Here is a 23,927-nt window from a genome sequence, read left to right on the forward strand (position 1 = left end):
ATGTCTCCTGCACTGTTAAGGGTGAAAATAATCACATATCTGCAACATCAAATTGAATTTTTACAGGGCTTTCCTATTCTTCACTGCCCACTCATCCATTACATTCACCTCTCCCAACCAACCCCCATGCCCACCTTAAGACAGAAAATGTAGATCAACCATGTTTCATGTAATTCACTTAAGTCTCTCATCTCATGCAATTTTATTAGCAGAAAACACGATTGGCCAGAATTTCTAATCAGGGTATTACAAATGACAAAGGTGTGTACTCTCCCAAGCTACGCCTTGCCCTCATTACAGGGAGTACTCTGAACATGGCTGCCTCCCCACCACCTGTCTTAATAGAATCCATTTCTGAAATGACTAAGTCCTCCCTCCTTGCAGGGCCCAGAACCAGACAAGCTAATACTTCATAATCTAATTTAAAAACACATATAATTTAAAGAGATGCAAAAAGGGGGAAAGAAGCAGGGAGGGAGGCCTAAGGCTAGTGCAGGTATTCCACTTAAGAACACAAAGACTGGCCCACTGTGCTTGATGCTAAAAAGCTCTGTCAGGGAAGGAATGGTGGGCTGCATTTAACCCTTTGATAGAAAGCTGGCGCCAGCAATTGCTAAATGCTTAGCTTAGCATTTCTGCTTCTTACAATTCACAAGTATCTTCCCATTAGCTCATCCCACAGTGACAGTGAAGGTTGGATTTCATTAGTGCTTGGAGGAGAACCTGCCTCATTAGCTATTAGCTTTCTGTACCTAACATGTAACAATTTACTTGGAATATGAATTGCTAGATGCCCACTCTAAATAGATGCACACAAAGCTCGATAACCTACAGATGCATTTTCTCTGGAAAGGTGAGAACAGCTATAGGTCTTTGGTTGTCCTCAGTGCACTTCAAACACTTGGAGGATCAGTTGGAACACACCCTGTACCAGTAACACTTTCAAGATTGTTGCTAGCATAGCACAATTGGCAGTTTCCTTTTGATATTCTACAAACCTGCTCATTGGCAGAGGTCTTCCCCTCAGCAGACTTTGGCCTTTTGGGTGGACTTTCAATTTGTCGATCTGGCAGGAGGGAATGTTTAACCATAGCATTCGGTCCGGTAACCTCTTTGGATATGGCATTTATTCCTGGCAGATGGTGGAGGGAGAGAGAAGAGGAGAGACAGAGACAACATGTTAAGCATTAAAAATGAATGTTTTTCATTTCATCAGTTATTATTTATGTGTATAGCTTGTAAGTCTGCATTTGTGTAATAAAAGTTTAGATATGTTTATAATAAATCTTCACATTAAGTATTCAACAACACAACAAAGCTGATACAATTGCAAAATTATTAATGGATCAACAATAGATTTTTTTTTTAATGGAGCTTTTTGGAATGAGCACTGGAGCAGATTGACAAAGGAATGAAAGAGAGTAACAGGGCCCTATGTCACATTGATATATAGTATCCCATACATCACACAATTGAGTGAATAAATTGAAATGTCTGATATTTTGTGGCTGTGTTAGATGAAGTGGTCAAATGACTATTGATACACACATAACATAAACAAGTCTACTAAATTAATATTCACAGGGAAATAGGTGATGATTTTAAAAATGATTTGACCCCAAGACAACATAAGCATGGATACAAGCATGGACTGTATTATGCACATTCATATACACTGACGTGTTTCTGCCCTGAGGACATGTGAAATGGAGAAAACTCAAGCAGGCTCATTATCACAGCACGACATACATTAAATGTTATGGTAATATTATACACTTCATTAGTTCATATACATTTCCCCAGCTGCCTCAACAACTTCTCTGTCTGTACAAGATGCTAAATTTTCGGGGCTTGGTCACGGCTGGTGGTACAGTAGCAACACTACTTGTGTGTGTCTATTTGTATGTGTGCGTATAAGCGTGTGTGACGTTAACAGCAGGGCTCAATGTGGAGAGATCAGCCTCTGGTAGTATTTAGTAAATGCTGTAGCCGCTGATAAATCTTTCATTAGCCTCATCCTGAGATACAGGCCATGCAGGCCCTGCTATACTCTGCCACTGCAATTTACCCACTTGGCACAACACAAAGACACAGCAACAGCAACTCTCCCTCCCTCCCTCCTTCGCTCCCTCTCCGTTGCTCTCTTCCACCCTCTCTCCCTAAGCCATCACCCCCCCCCCTTCTCGTCTGGTCACTCAAGGCAATATGTGAGCCTCACTCTTGCGAATCAACGCTTCACGCTAGATGCACAAATGGAAAAAAAGGGAAATCAAAGCACTGATACATGGAGAGGGGGTTGAAAAAAAACATTTTGTATTTCATATTATTCTGTGGCTCGTGTTTGTATTGGGCGCATATCAATTCCTCCGGCCCGTTCATGCATTTTAATTCTGTTGCATTAAGTAGGCGTTCCACTTATTTTATTTGTAATCCCCTATATCTGGAGCCTGAAATATTGGCCTGTCAAGGAAAGTGACAAGAGAGAGAGGGAGGGAGCAAGAAAGGAAGAGAGAGGGGAGAAAAAAAAACACAAGGGCACAATGTGAATTTCTAAGAACATCCGAGAATTGCTCTGCAGCTCAGAATAGCGAGGTAATCTCGTCTTCCACTGCTTGTGATGGCCCCTGCAGGGCTTGTGTGTGCATGTATGTGTGTGTATTATGTGCTTCATGACAGGCCTCTGACACTCTATTGGTCAGACCAGTCCAGACTGGAAGCACCCGCCATATCACCTGACCTTTCCAAAGCCTCCGCTCTGCCTCCCATATTCATTATGACTATTTCTAATTTCAACTTTCAATTTTTGCCTCCGTCTTCTAGTCAATTTGCAACTAAATTACATCCCCGCGAAAGGAGATGAGGCGATTGTCGGGCACGGGGCAGCAAACACATTTACAATGCGGTGGGGGAAAAAGCCCACAGATCACCATTGATTACTGTCATATTGAATGTAAATGTATGTTTGTGTAGTATGTGTGTGTGTGCATGTGCAACATGGAGATCTGTCCTTCTGGTTTACATTCATCTCAACACTTATGACAACACACAAAGAAAAACAGTTGGTTAACCTTGAATGTTGAGAGAGCCATTCTCTCTATGGCCATTAGGAGCTTTAAATGGAAAGCCCTGCGAGTGAATAATACAGTTGTTTTGAGGCACAGAATTGCATTCAAAATTGTAGAGTGTCCTCTAAAGATATAATAAAACCTGTAACACAAATACAAACACTATCTATAAATGTATGAGAGAAAATCAAAATATCCCTCTGCCTGTAGGTTTTAACCAGCTTCATATTCTTCAATAGTGCATGGATAGCTAAAATAATTAGAGAGAAATAATGGAAGAGAACAGGACTGAGAACAAGACAGGAGCAGGAGAGTCTCCTCTCATTTTCCTTTGTCTCTGAGTCTGCGCCCCACACTTAATGACTGTGTCCTTTTTCCTCCCTGTTCTTTCCCCTCCCTTCCCACCTTCCCTCCATCCTTAGGTGGACGCTAGCAGCTGCAGCCCAGTGAAGCGGAGGGGTAGAATAAACCTGACACCCCCCCCCCCCCTTCCACCAATGACAAATGTCTGCGTGCAGCAGGACCTTGCTTGATTAGATAAATCAAAAGGTGATTTATGACACTCAACCCCTTTTGCATTGCAGGGGGAGAGAGCAGCACACTCGCCACCCATCTTTATTTGCAACTGTCAATGGTGTTTAGGGAGCTTTGTACACACACACTTATATACAAGCAAGTGGGCGCTCGAATGGAGAGAAATACAAAGCAATGGAGAGAGAGGCAGAGAAATGTAGAGAAACAGAGGCAAGAACAAGAAAAAATGATAGAGAGGGACAGAGAAGCCTGTAGCTCTAAATACCTCAGGATATATCTGTCCCAAATTGTTCCTCAAAAGGCAGGACGACCGACTATACCATCATAGCTAATGCTTTTCCCGTGGATCTATTTTAGAATCTGCCCTTTTGTGTTGGAAAGGGTGAGACATTTTGTGCAAACTGAACCAAGCAAATGAGATTTTCACACAAACAAGAATATCATTCCAACTGTAACTTTATATGAAAAGAACTACATCTTGCAGCGGGCTTTCAAAACAATCAACCGTAGCTATTGCAATCTTTTACTCTTTTTTTTCATTCTTTTACAAGCTGCAAAACAATTAGATTCCATTCTTGACATTTCATTTCATGAAAATAAAAAAAAGAAAACAAACACGGAGCGGGGGAGGGGGGGCTGTCAATTAAGAGGGCGCAGGCTGGGTGGCGGCAGCTTGGATTTAGTATTCAATTTAGCTGTCCTGAGCCCTGGCAGACTGGCTAAGGTTACGGAGCAGTAAATCTAGGAGGGAGAGCTGGCCAAAACGGGCCAGGGAGGGCTGGCCAGCATGATTTACTGGCCTACTGCTCTGAGGTTACGCATTAGGCTGACCCCTGGTCACCTGATAACATTACAGCAACACACTCTGAACCCCAAACTCCCACTGAAGCACTCAGCAGGCCCAGATCTAGCCGGAGGGATGTAGAGAAAGAGAGAGAGAGAGGGACTGGGAAAGAGTGAGAGGGAGAGAGGTAGAAACATAGTCAGATGGAGAGGGAGAGAGAGGAAGAGAGAAGCTGTTGAACAGCAGCTGTCTTGTAGTTTGTGTTTTTTAATGACTAGCCCTCCTTTCTTCCATCTCCAGCTTGTGTTCTAATGAGAGATAAATATGAGCATGGCCTTGTCACATTTGACAAATTGTCTGAGACGTTCAACAAGCTGTCATTACACAAGAAAACACACATACATGCACAAAGGAATCGCTGCAGGCTTGTAATTAAACATGCTAATGTCTTTAATATATTTTAATCTCATCTTAGAGAGACAGAAAACGAGCACAGCTCCCGTCTCTAGTTGGGCAAATTTGCAAGATGCATGCAAATAAAAAAAAAAGACTGAAAACATTCTGAATGTGAAGAAGCAAATATGGAATATTTAACATCTGATCTTGTTTGCATGCAATTCCATTTTGCCCCCCCCCCCTGTTATCTGCACAATTCAAAATTGTACACGAAATTAATACATAACATTTGACAGTAGGAACAATGAGTAATTTCTTTGCTAATTTGAAGCAGGTAGAGATCTGTAATTTCCTTAGACTGCCTGACAGGCTCATTTCCATGCTGGGGCCTTTGTTTAGTTGGTTATTTATAAGAAGTGGGCCCCTGAGCCATGGTGGCGACATGCACCATCTACACACACAGCACAAAGCTATCTGGAAGTAATCCACATCGGGGACATTTGCATGGAAAATGTAACATGGATTATAATTAATCTAAAGTGACATGGGATTATAAAAGACAATGTAAATGAAGCAAGGGAAAAAGCTCTTTCTGTCTTTCCTTGCCCCTCCCCCCACCCCCCTTCTCTCTCTTCCCCTCTCTATCTATCTGCCCCTCTTTGTTTAAAGGATCTTGGTCTTGGAGATGAAGTGTGCAAACATACTGCTCACTTGGTCACACTGTAATCCCTTCCCTGGAGATCTCCATACGGACACACACACACACATGCAAACACACACATGCACAGATCTGAACATTTCAAGCTTGCCAGAGATTTGGGGCTGACGATGGAGATGCTAAATCTTACTACTTTAAGCTGGAAAAAGAGAAAAACAAGGCCCTGTCTCTGATGATAACCCTAGCATAACAACACGCTGACACACCAGGCTCCCTTTTGCATTTTTTTGGCATTTGACTTTCTGAAACCTCCTTTAATCCAAATGCAAAATAAAACACCAAAAACCCACTAGCAATATTATATCTGGCTTCCTAGTCAAACTAGCAGATGACCCCAAGGCAATTCCTAGAACAAATTATTCACAAAAAAAATAAAAGGCATACATTTCTGCTTTATTAAACAGATTTCTGACATCTGACAAACTACACTTGGGAACACACACATACGTAAGCACGCTTTGAAGTAGGAAGTAGGAGGGACCGGGACACATTTTTTTTTTTTTTGCATGTGTGCGGCGGTGTTAAATGACGCTGGCGGTAATATGCGGCGGTAAATGCATGGATGGTGGTTCCCCGCCAGTCCGTCAGACAGGCCTGTCAGAGAGATAGAGCTGAAAGATAGATGACTAGCCAAACTAATAGGCCCCAGCCTCACTCAGCTCTCCTTCTGCCTCATTGAGCCTCACATTATGGAGCTAGGTATGGCACGCTAGGAAGAGGAGGTGGAGAGGGAGCTTGAGATGGATAGAGGTTGGGAGTTGGAAGGTGTGTGCGTGTCTGTGAGTTGGGTAAGAGAGAAAGAGGAGGAGAGACATTAGCAAAGGGAGAAAGAATGAGAGAGAGAACCCCATGCAATGACAGAGGGAAAAAAGAGGAGAGAGAGACCCCATGCAATATTCATCCCCAGCCATGGATTTCCATCTCATACATAAAAAGACCATATGAATTCTTATTTGGGTAAATCAAATCTAACAAAGCCAGGGCTATCCCGACCACAGCCTCGCAGCAGAGGCATTATGTGCGCCCTACCTCGCCCCAAAATAACAAAAACACCAAGCCGTCTTGTACAGATTGTTGCCCCTCCCCACTTACAACATTGCCATTCTTACAGACGAATAAACAGTTATTTCTATCTTGTGCTCTTTTTCTATCCGAGGTAATGCCGGGTTATAGGGTCACAGATTGGACAACAATTAAGGGATGGATTGAGCTGGAGAAAAAAAGAAATGGGAGAAAGAAAAATGAAGGCAGGGTGCAGGAAAAAAAAAACTAATTTAAGGGTTGCAGGGATGCGGTGCAATATTAGAAAAACATATACACAGGCCCCCCATCTAATCCTGCGCTTATGAAAAATTAATATGTCATCGGAGAGGGCACAAGAACGAGAAAAGATTAATGCAAGGCGCTTATAAATTACAAGCACGCAAACTGATTTGATTAAAAAATAATCTGGGGCCTGGACATTGCCTGGTAATATCCACAACACTCAACTTATCCCTCTCCCTTTCTCTCTTTTTTTTCTCTCTCCTTCTTTCCCACTCTCTCTCTCTCTCTCTCTTTTTCTCTTTCTGTCAGATGGAAACGATTAAAGCAGGTCACATGGAGGCTAGTCAGCAGCATTCACATGTTACACACACATGTTAGAACCTTATCTGAGAGAAAGGGAGAGATGAGCGATAACTTAGAAAAGAAGGGAAGCTTACGGTTCATATGTGTTTTGTACGTGTGTGTGTGTGTGTGTGTGTGTGTGTGTGTGTGTATAGACTTACGGTCAGTTCTCCTGCTGTCAGTCAAGTCTCCATCAGTGAGTCCAAGCCTGGAGGAAGAGCGAGGAGGTCTCTCACCATCCTCAGCAGTCTCTTCTGAAAATGCACAGAAAACGACTACATTACCCATGATGCTCTCCAAAGAAAAAACAGTATTTGCTGGCACAGCACTGAAAAAGAAACCTCCCATGGTTTATCAGATATCAGATATTGCTGTATCATATTAGTCACTTTGAAAATTTTCCTGCTTGTACATGTTCAGTTAATCCTCATAAAACCCCCTTTTTCTAAACAAAGGTGAAGTTCTCCCTGCTGAACAGGATATCTGACCAGCACATAATGCTTCTTGTGACTTGAACACATGTTCTGTTGAAAATAGCCCTGCCATGCCACTTCTAGTGCCTGAAACATAATACAGACATGGCCTGAAAGCAGGGAAGTTGTGTGACAACAAAATATATCCTACAGGGAAACTATTCCAGTCATTTTGATTCCCTCTCTACAGAGGGCACAATGTATTTAAAGATAAGGAATAATTATGTTTACTATGTTTTTTTAATTATTATTTCAGGTAAGACTTTCATAATACAGCATAAATGAAAATAGAAATGTTACTGTTTTAATGTAAAAACACAATTGTATGAAAAAGCTATCCATTCTAATCAATTAAAACCACTTGAAAAAAATAGAGACCAATATTAACATCAACATATAGCCTACAGCACCCATTCTATTCTATAAGGTCAAAGTAAAAAAACTAAAAGTCAAAAACACCATCGCATGTAGAGTGTGCCTATTTATTACTGTATACCTAAAAAAAAATGTGCGTGCATGCACACACACTTGCACAGACACACAAGCCAACACACACACATGCAGCTCTGTACTATTAGCAGATTAGCCTGCCCATCTCTGAGAGTTCAGCCCCTTGTTTGATAATTCTGTGTATCTGCAGTGTTCTGCCAGTGGATTAAAGTGTGTGTACGTGTGTGCGTGTGCTTTGTGTGTGTGTGTACAAGTGTGTATGTGTGTATATGTGTCGCCAGCACAAGCTAACACTAATCCTAGCCAAGCCCCAGCGCTCCCTTTCATCCAGCCATCATTTGTCTCCGGCTGGGCTGATGTCACTTTGTAATGAATTTTGAGCAGTCTGAGAGAGGCCAGATAACCAGGCATGCGCACACACACACACACACACACACACACACAAACATATATACACACACACATATATAGTACCCTTCTCCATCTCAGGGTAACACACACAAATGCAAAATCAAACAGAAACACTTGCACACAGGCGTCAAATCATACACACACAGTATCATATTCACACACACACGGAGCAAAACCGTTAAAAATTTCATGTCTTCTAAATGGGGGGAAGGGGGGTCTCTTTCACCACAAACCCCTCACTCTGCCAGACTATGAAAGCGGTGTATGTGTCTGTGTGCATGTGTGTGTAAAAGAGCTGTGCTCATCAATCCTGCACTGCCTTAATAACCATATTTTACAACACACACACACTCATAGAGAGTCATATTCATAGAAATCAGGCAAAGGGTGCATTGAGGTCAGCCTGCATTTGCATACAATCACTTTGGCCATTGTATGACGAGCACAAGAGGTCTGCAAAACCCCCCTCGGAAACATGATATGATTAACCCTTTCACATGCAGCAGGGTGCACACACACACACGCACAACCAAAGACACACACACACAGACAAAGACAGACAGACACATAGACTAAGCGCTGGCGCCGTTGCTTTAAGCGCCAACACATTAAGTGGACATTATATACAGCATGAAATTTTCATGGCAGATGCTGGTGTGTGATTGAGGAGGAAAATTCTGCTTGTGTGTGTGTGTTAGTATTCATGAACACTGTTGTATTTTTTGCATTTGCACATGCGTGTCAGTGATGTACGCACATGTGTACACACAGTCTTTTTCAAGGTGTATGTGCATCCTTGTACGTGTGTGTGTGTGTGTGTGTGTGTGTGTGTGTGTGTGTGTGTGTGTGTGTGTGTGTGTGTGTGTGAATGAGAGAGAAACTGGGACTGCACTCTGCTCCTGATGTTTTATTAATACGTTGGTGACAACAGGGATGAAATATCTCCTGTCAGCCAAGAGAGCCTGGGCTGCAGAAATTGCAATTTTCACTGCTGGTGCTGCAGCGTCCATCTTTGTATTTTAATTCATCCCACCTTCGTATGGAGGGAAAGAGGAAGGATAGCATGAGTGTGTGTGTGTGTGTGTGTGTGTGTGTGTGTGTGTGTGTGTGTGTGCATTGGTATAAATGTTTTGTGTGTAGTGGGTTTGAAAGTCCTTCTTCACTGGTTTATCTTTTCTCTATACTTGACTTTTGTTCGATGCCAAGGAAAAGCAAATGGCACAAATCGAACAGCATGTTTCACAGAACAGTGAGAGAAGAAGGGGAGGGAGATGGGTCAAAACAGAAATACAGAGAGAGAGAAAGCTTTCGAAGATCTCACATACTGCAAGGTCAGGACAATGTCTCAAAAGAAAGGAAAAAAAAATCGCAAAAAGCAGGAGGAAAAAAGCATTAAAAACATTGCCTACTTTCATTCCTTCACTGCACCCCACGGTATATATAAACACATATATGTAGAATATTACATATACCATCGATTGGATTGAAAGCAACATTATTATTATTATTATTATTATAGCTTTTAATTTATATCACAAATACTTCTAATTTCATATTATCACCTGTGACTTTAAACCAAAAGTACAACACGTTACTGACCATTATCATCAGAGAATAATCAGTGTAAGCTCATGCACTTAAAATAAACTAAACTTGGTTGGTAAGCTTGGTATGATGTTTGCAAGAGATGATTGCCCTGTTTTATTAGCCTATTAAAGCTAATTAAACTCTCCCATTTTCTTAAAGGAGGGCAACAAGGAGAGGAGGATGTGAGTCTTGTGAAAGTGGCTAGATGCAGCCGGTGCTTGATCATGACGTTACGAAACCACCATCTTATCTAACCTCTAGGGGGCAGTCTACCTGTAGCTCGACAGGGCACAAGAAAAATGAGAGACAATGAACAGAGAGAGAAAGAAAGAGAGGGAGGAATGAGGGTGAAGAGTGGGTGAAGAAAGAGAAAAAGAGAGAGGAAAGGAGGGGTGATCATCTGGGCCTCATCAGTGCTTCTTTTTTCACTCCTTTCCCCTTCTAGTCGGTTAGATCTGTGGCCGGTGTGTGTGTATGTGTGTGTGTGTGTGCGTGCGTGCGTACAAACGGGGAATGTGTTTCCACACTGAGGACATTCCCAGACGAGCTCTCTCAATACATCAGCACAGCGTCTGCCCTCTGACTGACCCTGACAGTTACACACCACATGAGTGTGTACGGGCAGTGCGTGTGTGACGGTGTGTGTGTGCACATGTTTGAGTGTGTTAGCGTGGATGTGCGCCATTGATCAAGTGAGTGAGACAGTGTCTGCATGTGTTTGCATGTGAGTTGTCATGTGCAAGTGTGTGTGTGTGTGTGTGTGTGTGAGAGAGAGACAGAGGGTTCTGCGGCAGGGACTCTTAACCATCAACTTAATCGCTACCAGAAGACACACAGAGCAAAACTTTTGCAGTCACCTTCCACTGCCTCTGTGCACACACACACACACACACACACACACACACACACACACACACACACACACACACACACACACACACACACACACAGGGAGTGGGTCAGGCTGTGGAGGGTGTGTGATTTTGGCAGCCTGGTGGGACTCTCTTTGATGTGGGCCGGTCGGAACATTAAAGCCGGCCGGTGAGCTCGAGCTAACCACAGACCCTGGGTCCGATTACCCTGCAACCAACACCAGCCTATATTTAACCGTTACAGAGGAAGAATAATTAAGTGACTCCTGATCAGGGATACAGCCAAATCAGTCTGGTTTTACATTTAACTATTAATTGGTAGCCAGTGTAACCAATTAGGTCCCTGGATGAATGACTCTCTTGTTTGTCCAATAAATAACTCCTGAAATCCCTGAATACAGCATATTTGGTTTACATGATAGAAGAAAAATAATATGTTCGGAATTATTTCAGTGCAGATTTTAGTACAAAACTATTTTACAAATGCTTGTGTTACTTCAAAACACCACAATAAAAAATAAAATAGAAAAATACGTTTTGGACAGATAGATACAGGAGGATAAGGAGGGAGATAAATAGAAAGAGATGTTTGGGAAAGAAAAAATGGAGGAATAGACATATGGAAGATGGAGGCAATGGAGGATGTATTGAAAGTGTGTTTGCGTGTGTGTGTGTGTGCCCTCTAGCTGTATAATGACCTGCTCTGAGACCACTCGCTCCCCTTCCCGTCTCCCCCTAAGGGCCCATAACTGCCATGCCGGGTCATTATGTGCCCGGTGGAGGACTCAGTCGTACAGCACACAACCCGTAGAGCAATGCCACGCCGAGAAAACTGGACGGAGGCTCCAAAATGGCTGAATTCATTAGCTGGGCCGAGCTGCCTCTAATTTGCTTCCTTAGGGCTAGGATGCTGCTCATTAAAGGGGTAAAGGAGTAAAAAAAAACTTTTCTTCCCATTATTGTTTATCTTAAATCATAGACACCATGAAAGCGGAGTATCAAGTGAAATGGTAATTGCTGCCAAAGAAAATATCAGGAGAAATATATGAGAAATGCTATAACAACTAGACTGAGAGACTAATACTGTATGACTGTTAGGATTCTATATGCTACAGTATTATCAGTGCTGTTGTGTTATATGTCCACAAAATAATAATAAAGAGTAGATATGTTCTGTGTCCGTTGTGTGTGTTGTAGTAATGCAGCCTTAATGTTTTGCGTAACACCCATGACTGCCATGTCTCCCCCACTTAGCCATGATGTTGACGCTGATTTCTTCTTACAACTCTGGTCATGTCCCCTGTGAGTGTATGTGTGTATGTGTATGTATGTGTATGTATGTGTGTGTGCGTGTGTGCGTGTGTGCGTGTGCGTGTGTGAGAGCAATAGGGGCCCTGTGATGTCACATTCCTGCGTCGCGCGCGTGGCTCTAGTTTGGCCTCTAGGTTTTAAAGAGGAAAGCTTTGAAACATTACACCATCCCACACGGGCACAGCCATGCGCACACACACACGCACACGCACACACACACACACACACACACACACACACACACACACACACAGTCAAGGGCCAGTGGTAATACTGCCAGGGTAATAACCTTACAGACTTACTGATCTCCCTCCCTCCCGTTCTCTCACCCTCAAATCTTTATTTACCCTACTCTCCCTCTTTATCCCCCCCTCTCCTCGTTCTCCCTGTACCTTTCCCCCCCGAATTTCAGCGCGTTTAACAAGCATTTAGATCTTAACCAGATGTTGTTAATGTAGCATGTCTAAAATACTAAACATCAACCCAGCGGAGAGGGGCTACAGCTCCTGCACAGGGCCTGGGAATAACTGACACACACACGCACACACACCTGCACTCGCTCACACACACCTACACACAAAAACCCTCTGCATATAACACACATTTACTCCCACATAGCGCTCAATGTATTTCATGCAGAGAGGTCCACAGCCCACATGCTAACATGTAAACACACACACACCAGAACAAGCAAACACACGTGTTTCCATCCACACGCTCCAATCCACCCACACCCACCCACTTATTGCTTAAAACACATGAGAACTTATTACACCAGCAAAAAATATCTATTGTTTCAGGTCGACTCTGAAAGCCAGACAATAGGATTGTCACATTTAATACGCTCCTGGTGTGAATGTCAATAAGTTGAACTGACAGAATAAGCTGAAAAAATGACTTTTGTGTAAAAAACGCTTGTATCAGCAGCTCCAAATTTGCTTTGTTGTTGTCAATTACGACTTCCTCAGACACTTCATTGTATTTTCTTTCACTCAAATTGCCTGCTCTGCTGTCTTGCAGGCGACTAACAAAACACCTATTACTCCTTTGAAAAAAAGAAGAGGAAGAAAAAAAAGAAAAAGAAATCATATGAATAAACATAGCCAAGATTAAAGCCTTGCATGCCTTGCTTGCTGCGCAGACAGAAACTGTTGTTTCGTGTTAAGAGGGGTTTCATTTTCAGTGCTGTGAGCAATGGGGGGGGGGGGTGATGTTAATGATTCTTTAATAGCAAATACAAAAGGTTTTCACAGGACAAAAATATGGCTTCAAAAGGTTCAGTGGTGGAAAAAAAATTGCCGCAACACCTGGCCTTATACAATAGACTAGCACACCTACTGTACACCTCCACACATGCACACACACACCTGCATCTTACACAACAGCCATATTGCATTTCGGCTGTTTGAATCACCTTAGGCTGAGTAGGTGAATTGAGGAGGCGGCACGGCAAGCTTACTGAGGGATTTAGGAATAATTTGAAAAGAAGATTCCTCTCCTCTGTTTCACCCCCCCCCCCCCCATCTCTTTCTCAATGTTCTGTTTTTCCTGGTCTTTTATGATTCCTCCGTCCAATATTTATCTGGTCCCTGATTATAAACATCTGGCCGATGGGCCAGTCTGCATCGCAGCAGCCGCAAAACACACACACACACACACACACACACACACACACTCCTTCTCAGAGAGTCACACACATAGTGGAAATATCACACACGCTCGCCAACGTGACCCTGTCAGGTCCAGACGGGAGGACGGAGGGAGGAAGAAACAGAAAGAGAGAGTCGGACCAGACAGAGACAGAGACAGAGAGAGAACTAGGAGCTGAGGGTTAATGGCCTTCCCATCTCTGTGATAAGAATTCATTCTGTTCTATTACCAGCACTTATCTACAGAGGCTGCTGTCTTTCCCCTCTCTCTCCCTCAAAAACATGCACACACACACACACACACACACACACACTGAGGGTCTGAGATCGATAGATGAACCTAATGAAGAAAGCAGCTGTTTCTCGGCATACCTGCTCAACTCTATCAGCCCAACAAGATCTCCCTACCGCATTCATCTGTCTATCTATCCATCCATTTATCTATCCACCTATCTATCCAGCTCTGTCCATCTATTTTTATATCTTTTCACGCAGCTATCCATCTATATACCTATCCTATCTGTTCCTTAGTGCCTCCATTTATCCCCTATCTGTCCATCCATCACTACACTGGTAAACAAAGATACCAGCAGGACAGATATAGTTTCCAATTGACCAGACTGGTCCTTGTCATGTATTCAAGGTTTATTTATTTTCCGGGAACTAATACGAGGCAGAGAATCGGGGAATCTAATAAAATGGCTGCCATGGTTTAAGAGAAAGGCTGTGTGTGTGTGTGCGTATGTGTCTATGCTTAAAATAGGCCTGTGACGGGCAGTGGCCAAATGGATAATGCTTAAACAGATCTTTATCCTATTGGGCTACTGTCCCGTTTTTAGCTGCATAAAAACCATCTGCTTTCAGAGCCACCAAAAACAAGACTGTAATCCTGGATGGGAATCAAAGAAAACATTTAAGTAGATAGAAAGGACAGATAAAAATACAGTTATAGGATCATGAAAAGTTGTGTTTAAATCGGTGTGCAGTTTTCCATTTCTTAAAAATAAAATTTGGAGATTTAGCGCAACAGAAATGTGAATGATCCTCATTCTGAAAAACTACACATTTCTGATATCTCATAATATAACATGCTTTGTATGCATGCTGCATTCATTGTATAATTCTTAGCCAGGATAACAGTGTGTTTGTGTGAATTATATATGAAGAAATGTGACAAAAAATTACTTCAGGTTTCCATTCATTCTATTCATTTTCAATGCTTTTCCATGACTACATTCCTTATTGATGGGGGCTTCAGTTGAGTCTGGAGCACCACATAGCTGTCATTAGCACATAACAATTTCATATACTGACAATAAGTCCATGTGACAAGTCTTTTGCCATAGAAGAGTGTGCAAAACAAAAATGTGTGCATCATCAGGGCCTTATTATGTATTGAGGTTGGGAGGATGGCAGGACTCTTCAACATTAGAAGAATGGAGTCACGGAAGAAAAAGAAAAATATCTTCGAGCCCAAATATTCATTAGGTTGCTCCGAATCATCTCCAAAATGACCACATGGAACCTGTAATACATGGGCACATATGTTCACATGCAACACACACACACACACACATGAATACACAAACCTGGGGCAATTGCCTCGGAGATGGTATTCGCAGACAGTTACAAATAAGGAGTGTTGGCTTTCCTCTGACTTTCTCAAAAACATGCAAAAAATGTCCATTTCATTACTGGCTAAACAATGTCATATGGGCCCCCACTGGCCCTAATAGAAGCAGACAAAGACAGAGCAGCACACATATGCTTCGAATAAATCAGATTACTGAAGGAGAGTGGGGGAGAGAAAGAGTGAGAGAAAGAGGGAAAGAAAGAGAGACACCGCCAGACACTTAGAGGATTGACAATATATCCCTTTTCTTGCTACCTCCACCCCTCCCTTTCTCCCTTCCTTCACTTTCTTAACTCCCCCAACCCCCACCCCCCAAGCGGGATCTGTTTTAGATTTGAGCCAGTGCTAGAGCCATATCTCTACCTTATCTCTGCTAGCCGTCAGAAAACAGAAAGCTCCATGTTTCCATGCATTAGACTCCCGGCCCCTGACACGCCAATTGAAAATCTCACAGCCCCTCAAAATGGTTGAGCAGGAAAATAAAACAGCAGAGAGATCATTTAATCAAATGAAATGCAGGTTACCGGGGGTTACGTTGATATCATTTTTTGGAGAGCGCTCTGATACAGTGTCGTATCAAAGAAAATGTCAGCCGTGAAAATTATGGAAATGCATTTTGGCGTTGTGACAACAAATGTCACCCGAAATCCCCCAAAATGAGATCACTCTTTGGGAGCCACAAAGTGTCATTAACTATTTGAGAAGCCATTAGAATTTGAGGGGCTGTGACATTTTTTACCCCCTGACCACCTCTGGGTATCGACCCCCATGAAGATATCCTGTTGTGTTTTTGGCTCCAATTATGCCAAAGCTCTTCTCTGATGACTGTAAAGGGAAGTATTGATTCTCCTTAAAGTTGTAACAAAAGAAGAAGAAAGCGTAGACAGGGCGGGGAATATGTTAACAATTTGAAGAAAAAGGAAAAATCAATATTCAAATGACTCCTTACATTGATTTATAATTAAGTCTTAATTGCGGCTGGGCTTGGACTTTTAAACTGCCCCGTGACGTTAGCTGGGAAAGAAGATAGGGGAGCATTATTGATACACTTTAACAGTGTTGGTCGTCCAGACATTGATTCAGCCGTTTTGCGGTGCCTTTGGCAAGCTCTGAGGATCTAAATGCACGAGCATTCGAGGAAACACGCATAAACACACATTACGGAGAAGATGCACATACACCTGCACGCACAAACAAATACACACACCTAAGTGAACTAACAGCATAATTAACCTTCATCCGGGAAAAGTCAGAGTTGCCTTATCTGCAAACTTGACTGTGCATGTGTGTGTGTGTGTGTGTGTGTGCTTGTGTTGTAATTACACCATTAGGTGTGGAACTGATTGACTTCAGATGGGGTTGGTGGAGGTATTATTCTGGACAAAATAAGTGAGTGAAAGGAATGTGTGTGAGTGTGTGTGGGTGGGTGTGTGTGTTTAAATGTATGCTTATTTGAGCTTACATGATTTTATATTTGATATCCCACTGCATTTATTTGCAGTCTGAGTGGGTATGTTTGTCTCTTCAGGTGCTTCAACCCATGTGGCAATGTGTGAGTATGTGTTCATGTTCAAATCTGTGTGTATTTGTCCCCACGGGCCTAATCAGGTATCAGATACCTTTTGTTTTGGGAGCTCATTGATGGATGAAATCTTTATCTGTGCTATTGATCAGGAGGGCGCGGGTCCTAAACTGTCTGTCTAGCTGCCTGCCTGCTCCTGCTCTAACAAGATTGCCAGGGCCGAGTATATCAGTTAACATTTAATCAATGGCAGCTTAAGACACTGGGGCTAAGGGAAAGAAGCCCACCGCTTCAGCCCCCTGCCCCAAACCATTACCCGGGATTGAAGGGGAACTATACTTGCGTGTGTGTGGGTTCCAGATGATTACAAGGGATTGGGTCTGGTTGATCACATGTCTTCAGGGGACAGAGGTGTGTGTATGAGTGTGTTTGTGTGTCAGTGTTTACAGGCATGCGAGTGCTGGCCTGTCGATACATGTTAATACGTCAAAAACGCCAGAGGGGGGTGGTATGTGCTACACTGCCCCTGCCACTCTGCAGAAAATAAGAAAACTGAATGAAGTGACTGATGTGTTAGAAAAATTGCCATTCAAATCAAGTGAAGGCTTCAAATTAAACACGCTTGTGTGAAAACACACACACACACACACACACACACACACACACACACACACACACACACACACACACACTGCAGTGGAGAGATATGACATATCAGGCAAAGTGTGATTTTTTATTTCTGCCTCGCTTGCAAAAAGCCCCCTGATGGTAAAATGCAAAAAAGGAGAGTCAGCAGAAAAAGAAATATGATCTGTTAGACTTTTTTTCCCCTGCTTTTTATTTTACCATCAGCTCATCTTACTGTAAACGAAACCCCATCAGATCTAAGAGGCAGATCCTTCGTCTCCCATCTCCAATTTTTTCTTTCATTTTCTTATTCATGCTATCGCTGGACCTCATCATCATCAAATCTCATTTTGAGAGGATTAAAGATATACTTACAGTATTTGCCCATGTACCGTGTGTGTGTATGTAAGGTTCAGAATGAGAATGTTAGTGCATAAGTGTGTGTTTGTCAGGGGGTTGCTCTGATGGGGGAAGCCCCTCTTACGTCCCTGCCTTTCGTCCAAAGCCTGGGAGATTCCCACCACCAAAAATCAATGTGTGTGAGAGCATATGTGCGCCTGTGTGTGTGTGTGTGTGTGTCAAGGTTTTGTAAGACAAATCTCTCCAGCGTGCGCCGCTTTAGTGCTATTGAACCAGGCTTCGATCACTCGGCCACTGTGAATAATGCAAGGGAGGCTACTGCTCACTTACAGCACAGGATGCTTGCGTGCATGTGTGTGTATGTGTGTGTGTGTGTGTGTGTGTGACAGGACAGTCCTTTTTCCTTCTTGCAAATGCAACAGGGCAGTTCTTCGACGTTCCTCCACTTGGCCCTCTTAATCTCATGTCAGATACAGGAACTCCCACATTGATACTGTCTCTTTGAGTGCGTGCGCCACGTGTGTGTGTGTGAGTGCGAGTGTGTACGCTGGAGGCTCCTACAGTAGACGGGAAGAGCTTAACTCAAGCAGACAGCTCAGGCCTGCACTTTGACACACCCTGACTCATTACATACAGCCGGCACACAGTGGAATATTGTCATTAAAAAAGACAATTAGATATGAAGTCAAGGGAGCATCACTTACACACACATGGACACACACGCCTGCAAACACACAGCGCAGGAAATATAGGTGAACACACTCTCGTCTTCATATCCCCAGGTATGTGAAGCGGAGATATTAATAATCAGGATGTTACAGAGTAATTAAAATGATTCCAAATGATGAGTGTGAGTGTGTGTGTGTGTGTGTGTGTGTGTGTTGAATGTGTGTGTGTTTCTGTTAATTAAGCTGAATGATTTGATATGACACAAACCGTAATGCTTTAACGGTGTCCTATACTTGATGCAGCTGGAGGGGACGACAGTTGATGGGGCTATCGGGAGAGACAGGGCGACACACACACACACACACACACAAGACAGACACTGCTCATAGGCCCTGCGTCTAAGAGGAGCATCTCTTTTTTCGACATAATTATCTGTGTCATCACTTATGAGGCAATTAAACAAACATCAGTTCCTATTTCCTCTCCTCTCTTCTTCTTCTGCTTCCTCATCCTCTTCTCTCCTGCCATCTGTGCTCCCATCGCCTCTCCTCTGCTCTTTTTTATTTAATCTTCTCCTTGCTCCTCTCCTCTCCTCTCCCTCTGTTCCTCTTCCTCCCCTCCTGTGTGACTCCAGACAAGGTTTCAATTTCAGCATGCTGATTGTCTCATTGCCGACTCTATGCATGTCTAACACTTACTGGCACTCTGGGGACCGGCAATACACACCATAGAATGCCTATTACACTCCCACACGTTTCTGGTGAGTGTGTGTGTGTGTGTGTGTGTGTGTGTGTGTATGTGTGTGTTTGTGTGCAAGGGGTGATGAGGGTGTAAAATGCCTATTACGCTGAGAGTCTGGTCTCTCTTACACTGGAGAGAATTCTCTGGCGCCTAAAGAGCAGAAAATTGCAACGCTCCTCTTCCTCACTCCCCATTAACCTGCTTTTGAAACAAAGGCCTGACCAAGGTGTGTGTTTTTGTGCGTGTGTGTGTATCCGTGCCCATTAGCACTATGTGCCATCATGGGTAAAGCACCTTGTGGGCCCAACCAAGCAGAAACACCATTGCCCTCCCTGCATAAACGTTATGTCTCTTTGTTTTCTATTTTATTTAGCTGCTTTGTACGGGCTACTTTTTGCGTACTTACACAACACCTTCTGTTCACCATCTTTTTGTCTCTCTATTCAGTCACCCACATTTTGTAAAATGTATATTTTTATGCCACTAAATGAACTTGTCACTCATTTTTTTTTTCTTCTTTCCTCCCATCCTTCATAGAAAATGGCAAAGGGAGATGGCATCTTATGAAGAGCTTCAAGATGACTAAAGCAGCAGGCATATTTGTCTAATTTGCACAAAGACATCCACATCAAAGCACAAATCAAGAGCCAGGCTCATTCAATGGATTTTTATCAGTCTATCCATTTCTTGTTCTTTTTTTTCCAGCATCCTTTTTCCTCTCTCTGTCACATTCCTCTTTCTCTCTCTATTTTCAGAGCGTTATTAGGACATGATAAAAGCGAAGGGGATGTCATGACATGGGACCCCCTGTTAGCATTAAGAGGTGGGAGAGAGAACGAATGGGAGAAGGGGGGGGTTTGTCTGGAAATTACTGCTCACAAGGCATTGATTCTCTGCTTTAATCTCACACGGTGTGCTCAAATTTCCTATTAGGGAGATGAAGAAAGGGAGAGAGAGAAGGAGATGGGTCTTATTCACATAGGTGGGAAGGTGAAACTTGGCAGGTCTCTCAGTGTTTCTTTGGGCAGACAAAACATACCATTTCCCTTATTCTAGAAAAAGAAGCGATGTTAAGAATCTTTATGTTTTTACATGTGCTGTGTTGCTTTTAGGCCATTAGTCTGCTGTAAGTAAACATTGGAGCTACTGAACCACTGGAGGGTCACACACACACATACGACAAGCCACTGACAGCTGCTATAGCTGCAAAGCTTCCTCCGGTTAGCGACGATTAGCCTTGGCTATAGGTAATCAATAGCTGCTATCAATTCCATACCTCCAACTGATGGATGAGGTAAAGGAAACAGAAAGGAGAGCGAGGAAGAAGGGGTAATAGAAGGAAAGAATCTGTTGCTGCTGCAAGGAATGGCAGAAATGCTACCTGACAATAATACCTCCTAAAGTAATGTTCCTGCTTTCTTCTTTGTGTGAGTGTGTATGTATATAGGCTGCCTTAAAATGTCCATCTGTGAATTGAATCATCGCGGTCTGAGATTAGTGGCTGCTTGGACCCAGTGAGCGTATTGCCTGGTTACCGTGGCTCTGGCTCCACACAACCCTCCTCCCATCACCGGATTGTTTGTCTTAATGCTGTGTGACACGGCCTATTGTTTTGTCCATCTGTGGTTAAGAGTCAATGGACAGAGGGTGTATGAGGGGATTGGGGAGAGAAAAGAATGGAGGTGAGGGAGACGAAAATAAAGAAGAGCAGGGGTGAGGTGAAAGGGGGGTTGGGGGGGGGGGGGTGTTAAGGCAGAAAAAAGGAAAGAAACAAGATGGGGACAAGAGCTGAGAGGTGAAAAAATATTTAAAGAGAAAGAGACTGAGAGTAAGGGGAAACATGCAATAACCCTGTGATTTCAACATGGTCCTCGAACTTTACATTCACTTCCTTTTCCAGGACCTTCCAGAGGCTTTCAGTTCCATATGGAGAGGGGCCTTAAGCTCTTTGTGATATCACCAACGTGAAAGACGTCCTGGCCCTGTGACGCCAGTCCCCTCTTCAAAGGGTTAAGTCATATTTAGTATGCGTCCTCATAGCCCCCATGGCTTTGTATTGTAAATAAGACTAATGTGGCATTGGTCAGGTATGCTAATTCAGATAATCAGCGCAATTTCTGCATATTATAACTGTCAGTGTGGTGGGCACAGAACCTTGGCGGAAAACATGAGGGAACAATTTAGCCCGGGTAATACCCCTCCACCAAAGAGCTGCTCAACTCAAAGAAAAACAATCGGCCTGAGCCCATACCGCCCCGACACACCATTACAAAAATAGTTTATGGTGAACGAGGCTCATTTTTTTCTTAGGCACAAGTCAGCCTGCTGCCCTTTTTTTCCCTATGTGCACACACAGACCACAAAGTAATTATAATTCGCTTGGATGGAATTATTCAAAAAATGACCACATCTTTTACTCCCTCAGCCATAGAGAATATGGTTTTGGGAAATTTGGGGTAAATTGCTACTTGCTGAAAATATAATAATATACATATATGAATGTGTCTTATTTTGATTTGACAAATGATTTAAAATGCAGTGTATTGTCTCCAGCTAATTGTACAGCAATAAAAAACTACATACTTCACAGAAATCCTCTTGGGTAAAATCACATCACCCTCATCAGAATAGTTCTCCCCAGGAAGTGCATTTTACTCATGTTGGGCACATAAAATAACATTCCAAGTTTTTATTATGCAAGGAATGGATCCCGCCTGACTGAAATCTGTGGACTTTACCTTTTATGTAAGTAACTTCCTGCTTCACAGTAAATGAGAGAGAAAAGGTCACGAATAATTTATCAACTGTAGGCAATCAGCTGTAAGCTTGTAAGCAAATCAATATGCAATATAATTGGCTGCCTTAACTTATTAAATAGCTAATCTAAACAGATATCTAATGGGTAAATGCATCAGAGGGATGGCACATGCAACAGGAGCACAAAACAGTAGCTACCACGATATTGTCCTTTGATGAGCCAGTCAGCTTGTCTCACCTACTACATTCTGACTTGAAAAAGAAAATGGCCACCACTGCGTTAACTCTAGTGGTTAGCTAGATCTGGGTGTGTGTTGCATCCTTTCTCTCACTCCTCTGGCCATCCGTGAATGTTTATGTAATGGCCACAAATTACTGAGACAAACCCTGGAAATAGACTGTCTGAGGAGAGACCTTCTTGAAAAAAAAAAGAAGAGAACCGCTGGAATGGCAAAACCACCCCCACCACCCAGAGGAAAAAAAAGTATAAGATGAAGGAGTGAAAGTGAGGGAGGAGGGAAAACCTAATTCCTCAAAAGATGCCTCTGTGTCATCACATCGAAATGCTCCTCGGGAGACAGCAAAAGCCCGTTACCACATTGAGAATTGAATGATCGTTTTTGGTGCTTTGACTCAGTTCAGACAGTTTGGATTGGGTAAATTTGGAAACAAGGAATGTCGGTGTACTTGGAAACAAGCAAGACGGCACACTTGCACTCTGCCCATGTTCCATCACTTCCTGCTGGACACATACACACATATAGGGATAATAAGTGTCCATTAGGCTCAGTTCTTAGCCTGCAGCTGCTATGTAAATGGTTAGCGCAGCTCCACTAATTTGGCTAGGACAAAAAATGTCCCTGAGCCTTATCACTCAGAGAAAACAAAAGGCCCTGGAAACACACACATGCACACACTCACATATATACACACATACACCCACACGATAAAAGTGTTGTTGGTCTCTCTAAGTCAGAAGAGGTCTTTTGTTTAAAAGGGAGAATCAGACAAAGAGGGTCCTCTCCCTCCCTCTTTAATGCATGTTGGGTGGTGGCGGTGTGGCGGGGGGGGTATAGAGGGATGGAGATGTGGGGTGGTGGGGTGGTGGAGGGATGGATGACAGGCCGGGCTCTCAGAAATAATTACCTCCATAAGATCCCATCTCCCTTTCCTTTTTATGAGGGACAGAGGGAACGAAAGGGGGAAAAAATGACAGAAAGTAAAGTATGCAGAAAAGGCCCTAGTGTTTCTGCTTGGTCTGGCTTATGAGGAGCTTTACACATGATGGAGCACAGGGCTAATGGGTGAGGATACACACATAGAAAAACACACTCATGCACACATACACAGACCTCCTCACAGTGTTCTTTATTGCTAAACAAGTGGTCAAATGGGTGAGGCAGCGGCGGCAACAGAAAAACAGTCGGACGAAGAAAAATCACCGTAACAACTAAACTTCAGAGACTGTTAATGTCTCCAAAACTACATTTTTCTGCTTGAATTTTACTAAATAGCTCTATTCAGGGAATAACTTCATTATAGAGTGGAGAAGGACACAAAAAAAAATCTAATTTCTCTAACAACTTTTGGACAACCCTCAAAGCAAAATGGCCTCCAAGTCCTCCATGTTGAGAGGCAATTCATTTATGCTTGCTCTTCTGATGCAAACTGGCATTTTTTATAAACTCAATTTTCTTTAACACTTTTAATTGTACACAGAGAGGGACAATTTATCTCAGCGATGTGGGCACACTGGGCCT

General features: G+C 43.0%; 1 protein-coding gene across 1 annotated transcript in view; it reads right to left on the reverse strand.

Annotated features, from left to right (window-relative positions):
- zfhx4 (zinc finger homeobox 4) overlaps positions 1–23,927 on the reverse strand; it is a 77,424-nt gene that overhangs the window by 8,804 nt on the left and 44,693 nt on the right. The window contains exons 7-8 of the mRNA XM_070927922.1: positions 7,267–7,359; positions 999–1,132 (exon numbers count right to left, since the gene is read on the reverse strand). Of these exons, the coding sequence (XP_070784023.1) occupies positions 999–1,132; positions 7,267–7,359 (227 nt within the window). The remainder of the gene's footprint in view (positions 1–998; positions 1,133–7,266; positions 7,360–23,927) is intronic.

This window comes from Enoplosus armatus, chromosome 21, assembly GCF_043641665.1.
Source record: "Enoplosus armatus isolate fEnoArm2 chromosome 21, fEnoArm2.hap1, whole genome shotgun sequence".
In the NCBI taxonomy this organism is placed as follows: Eukaryota; Metazoa; Chordata; class Actinopteri; order Centrarchiformes; family Enoplosidae; genus Enoplosus; species Enoplosus armatus.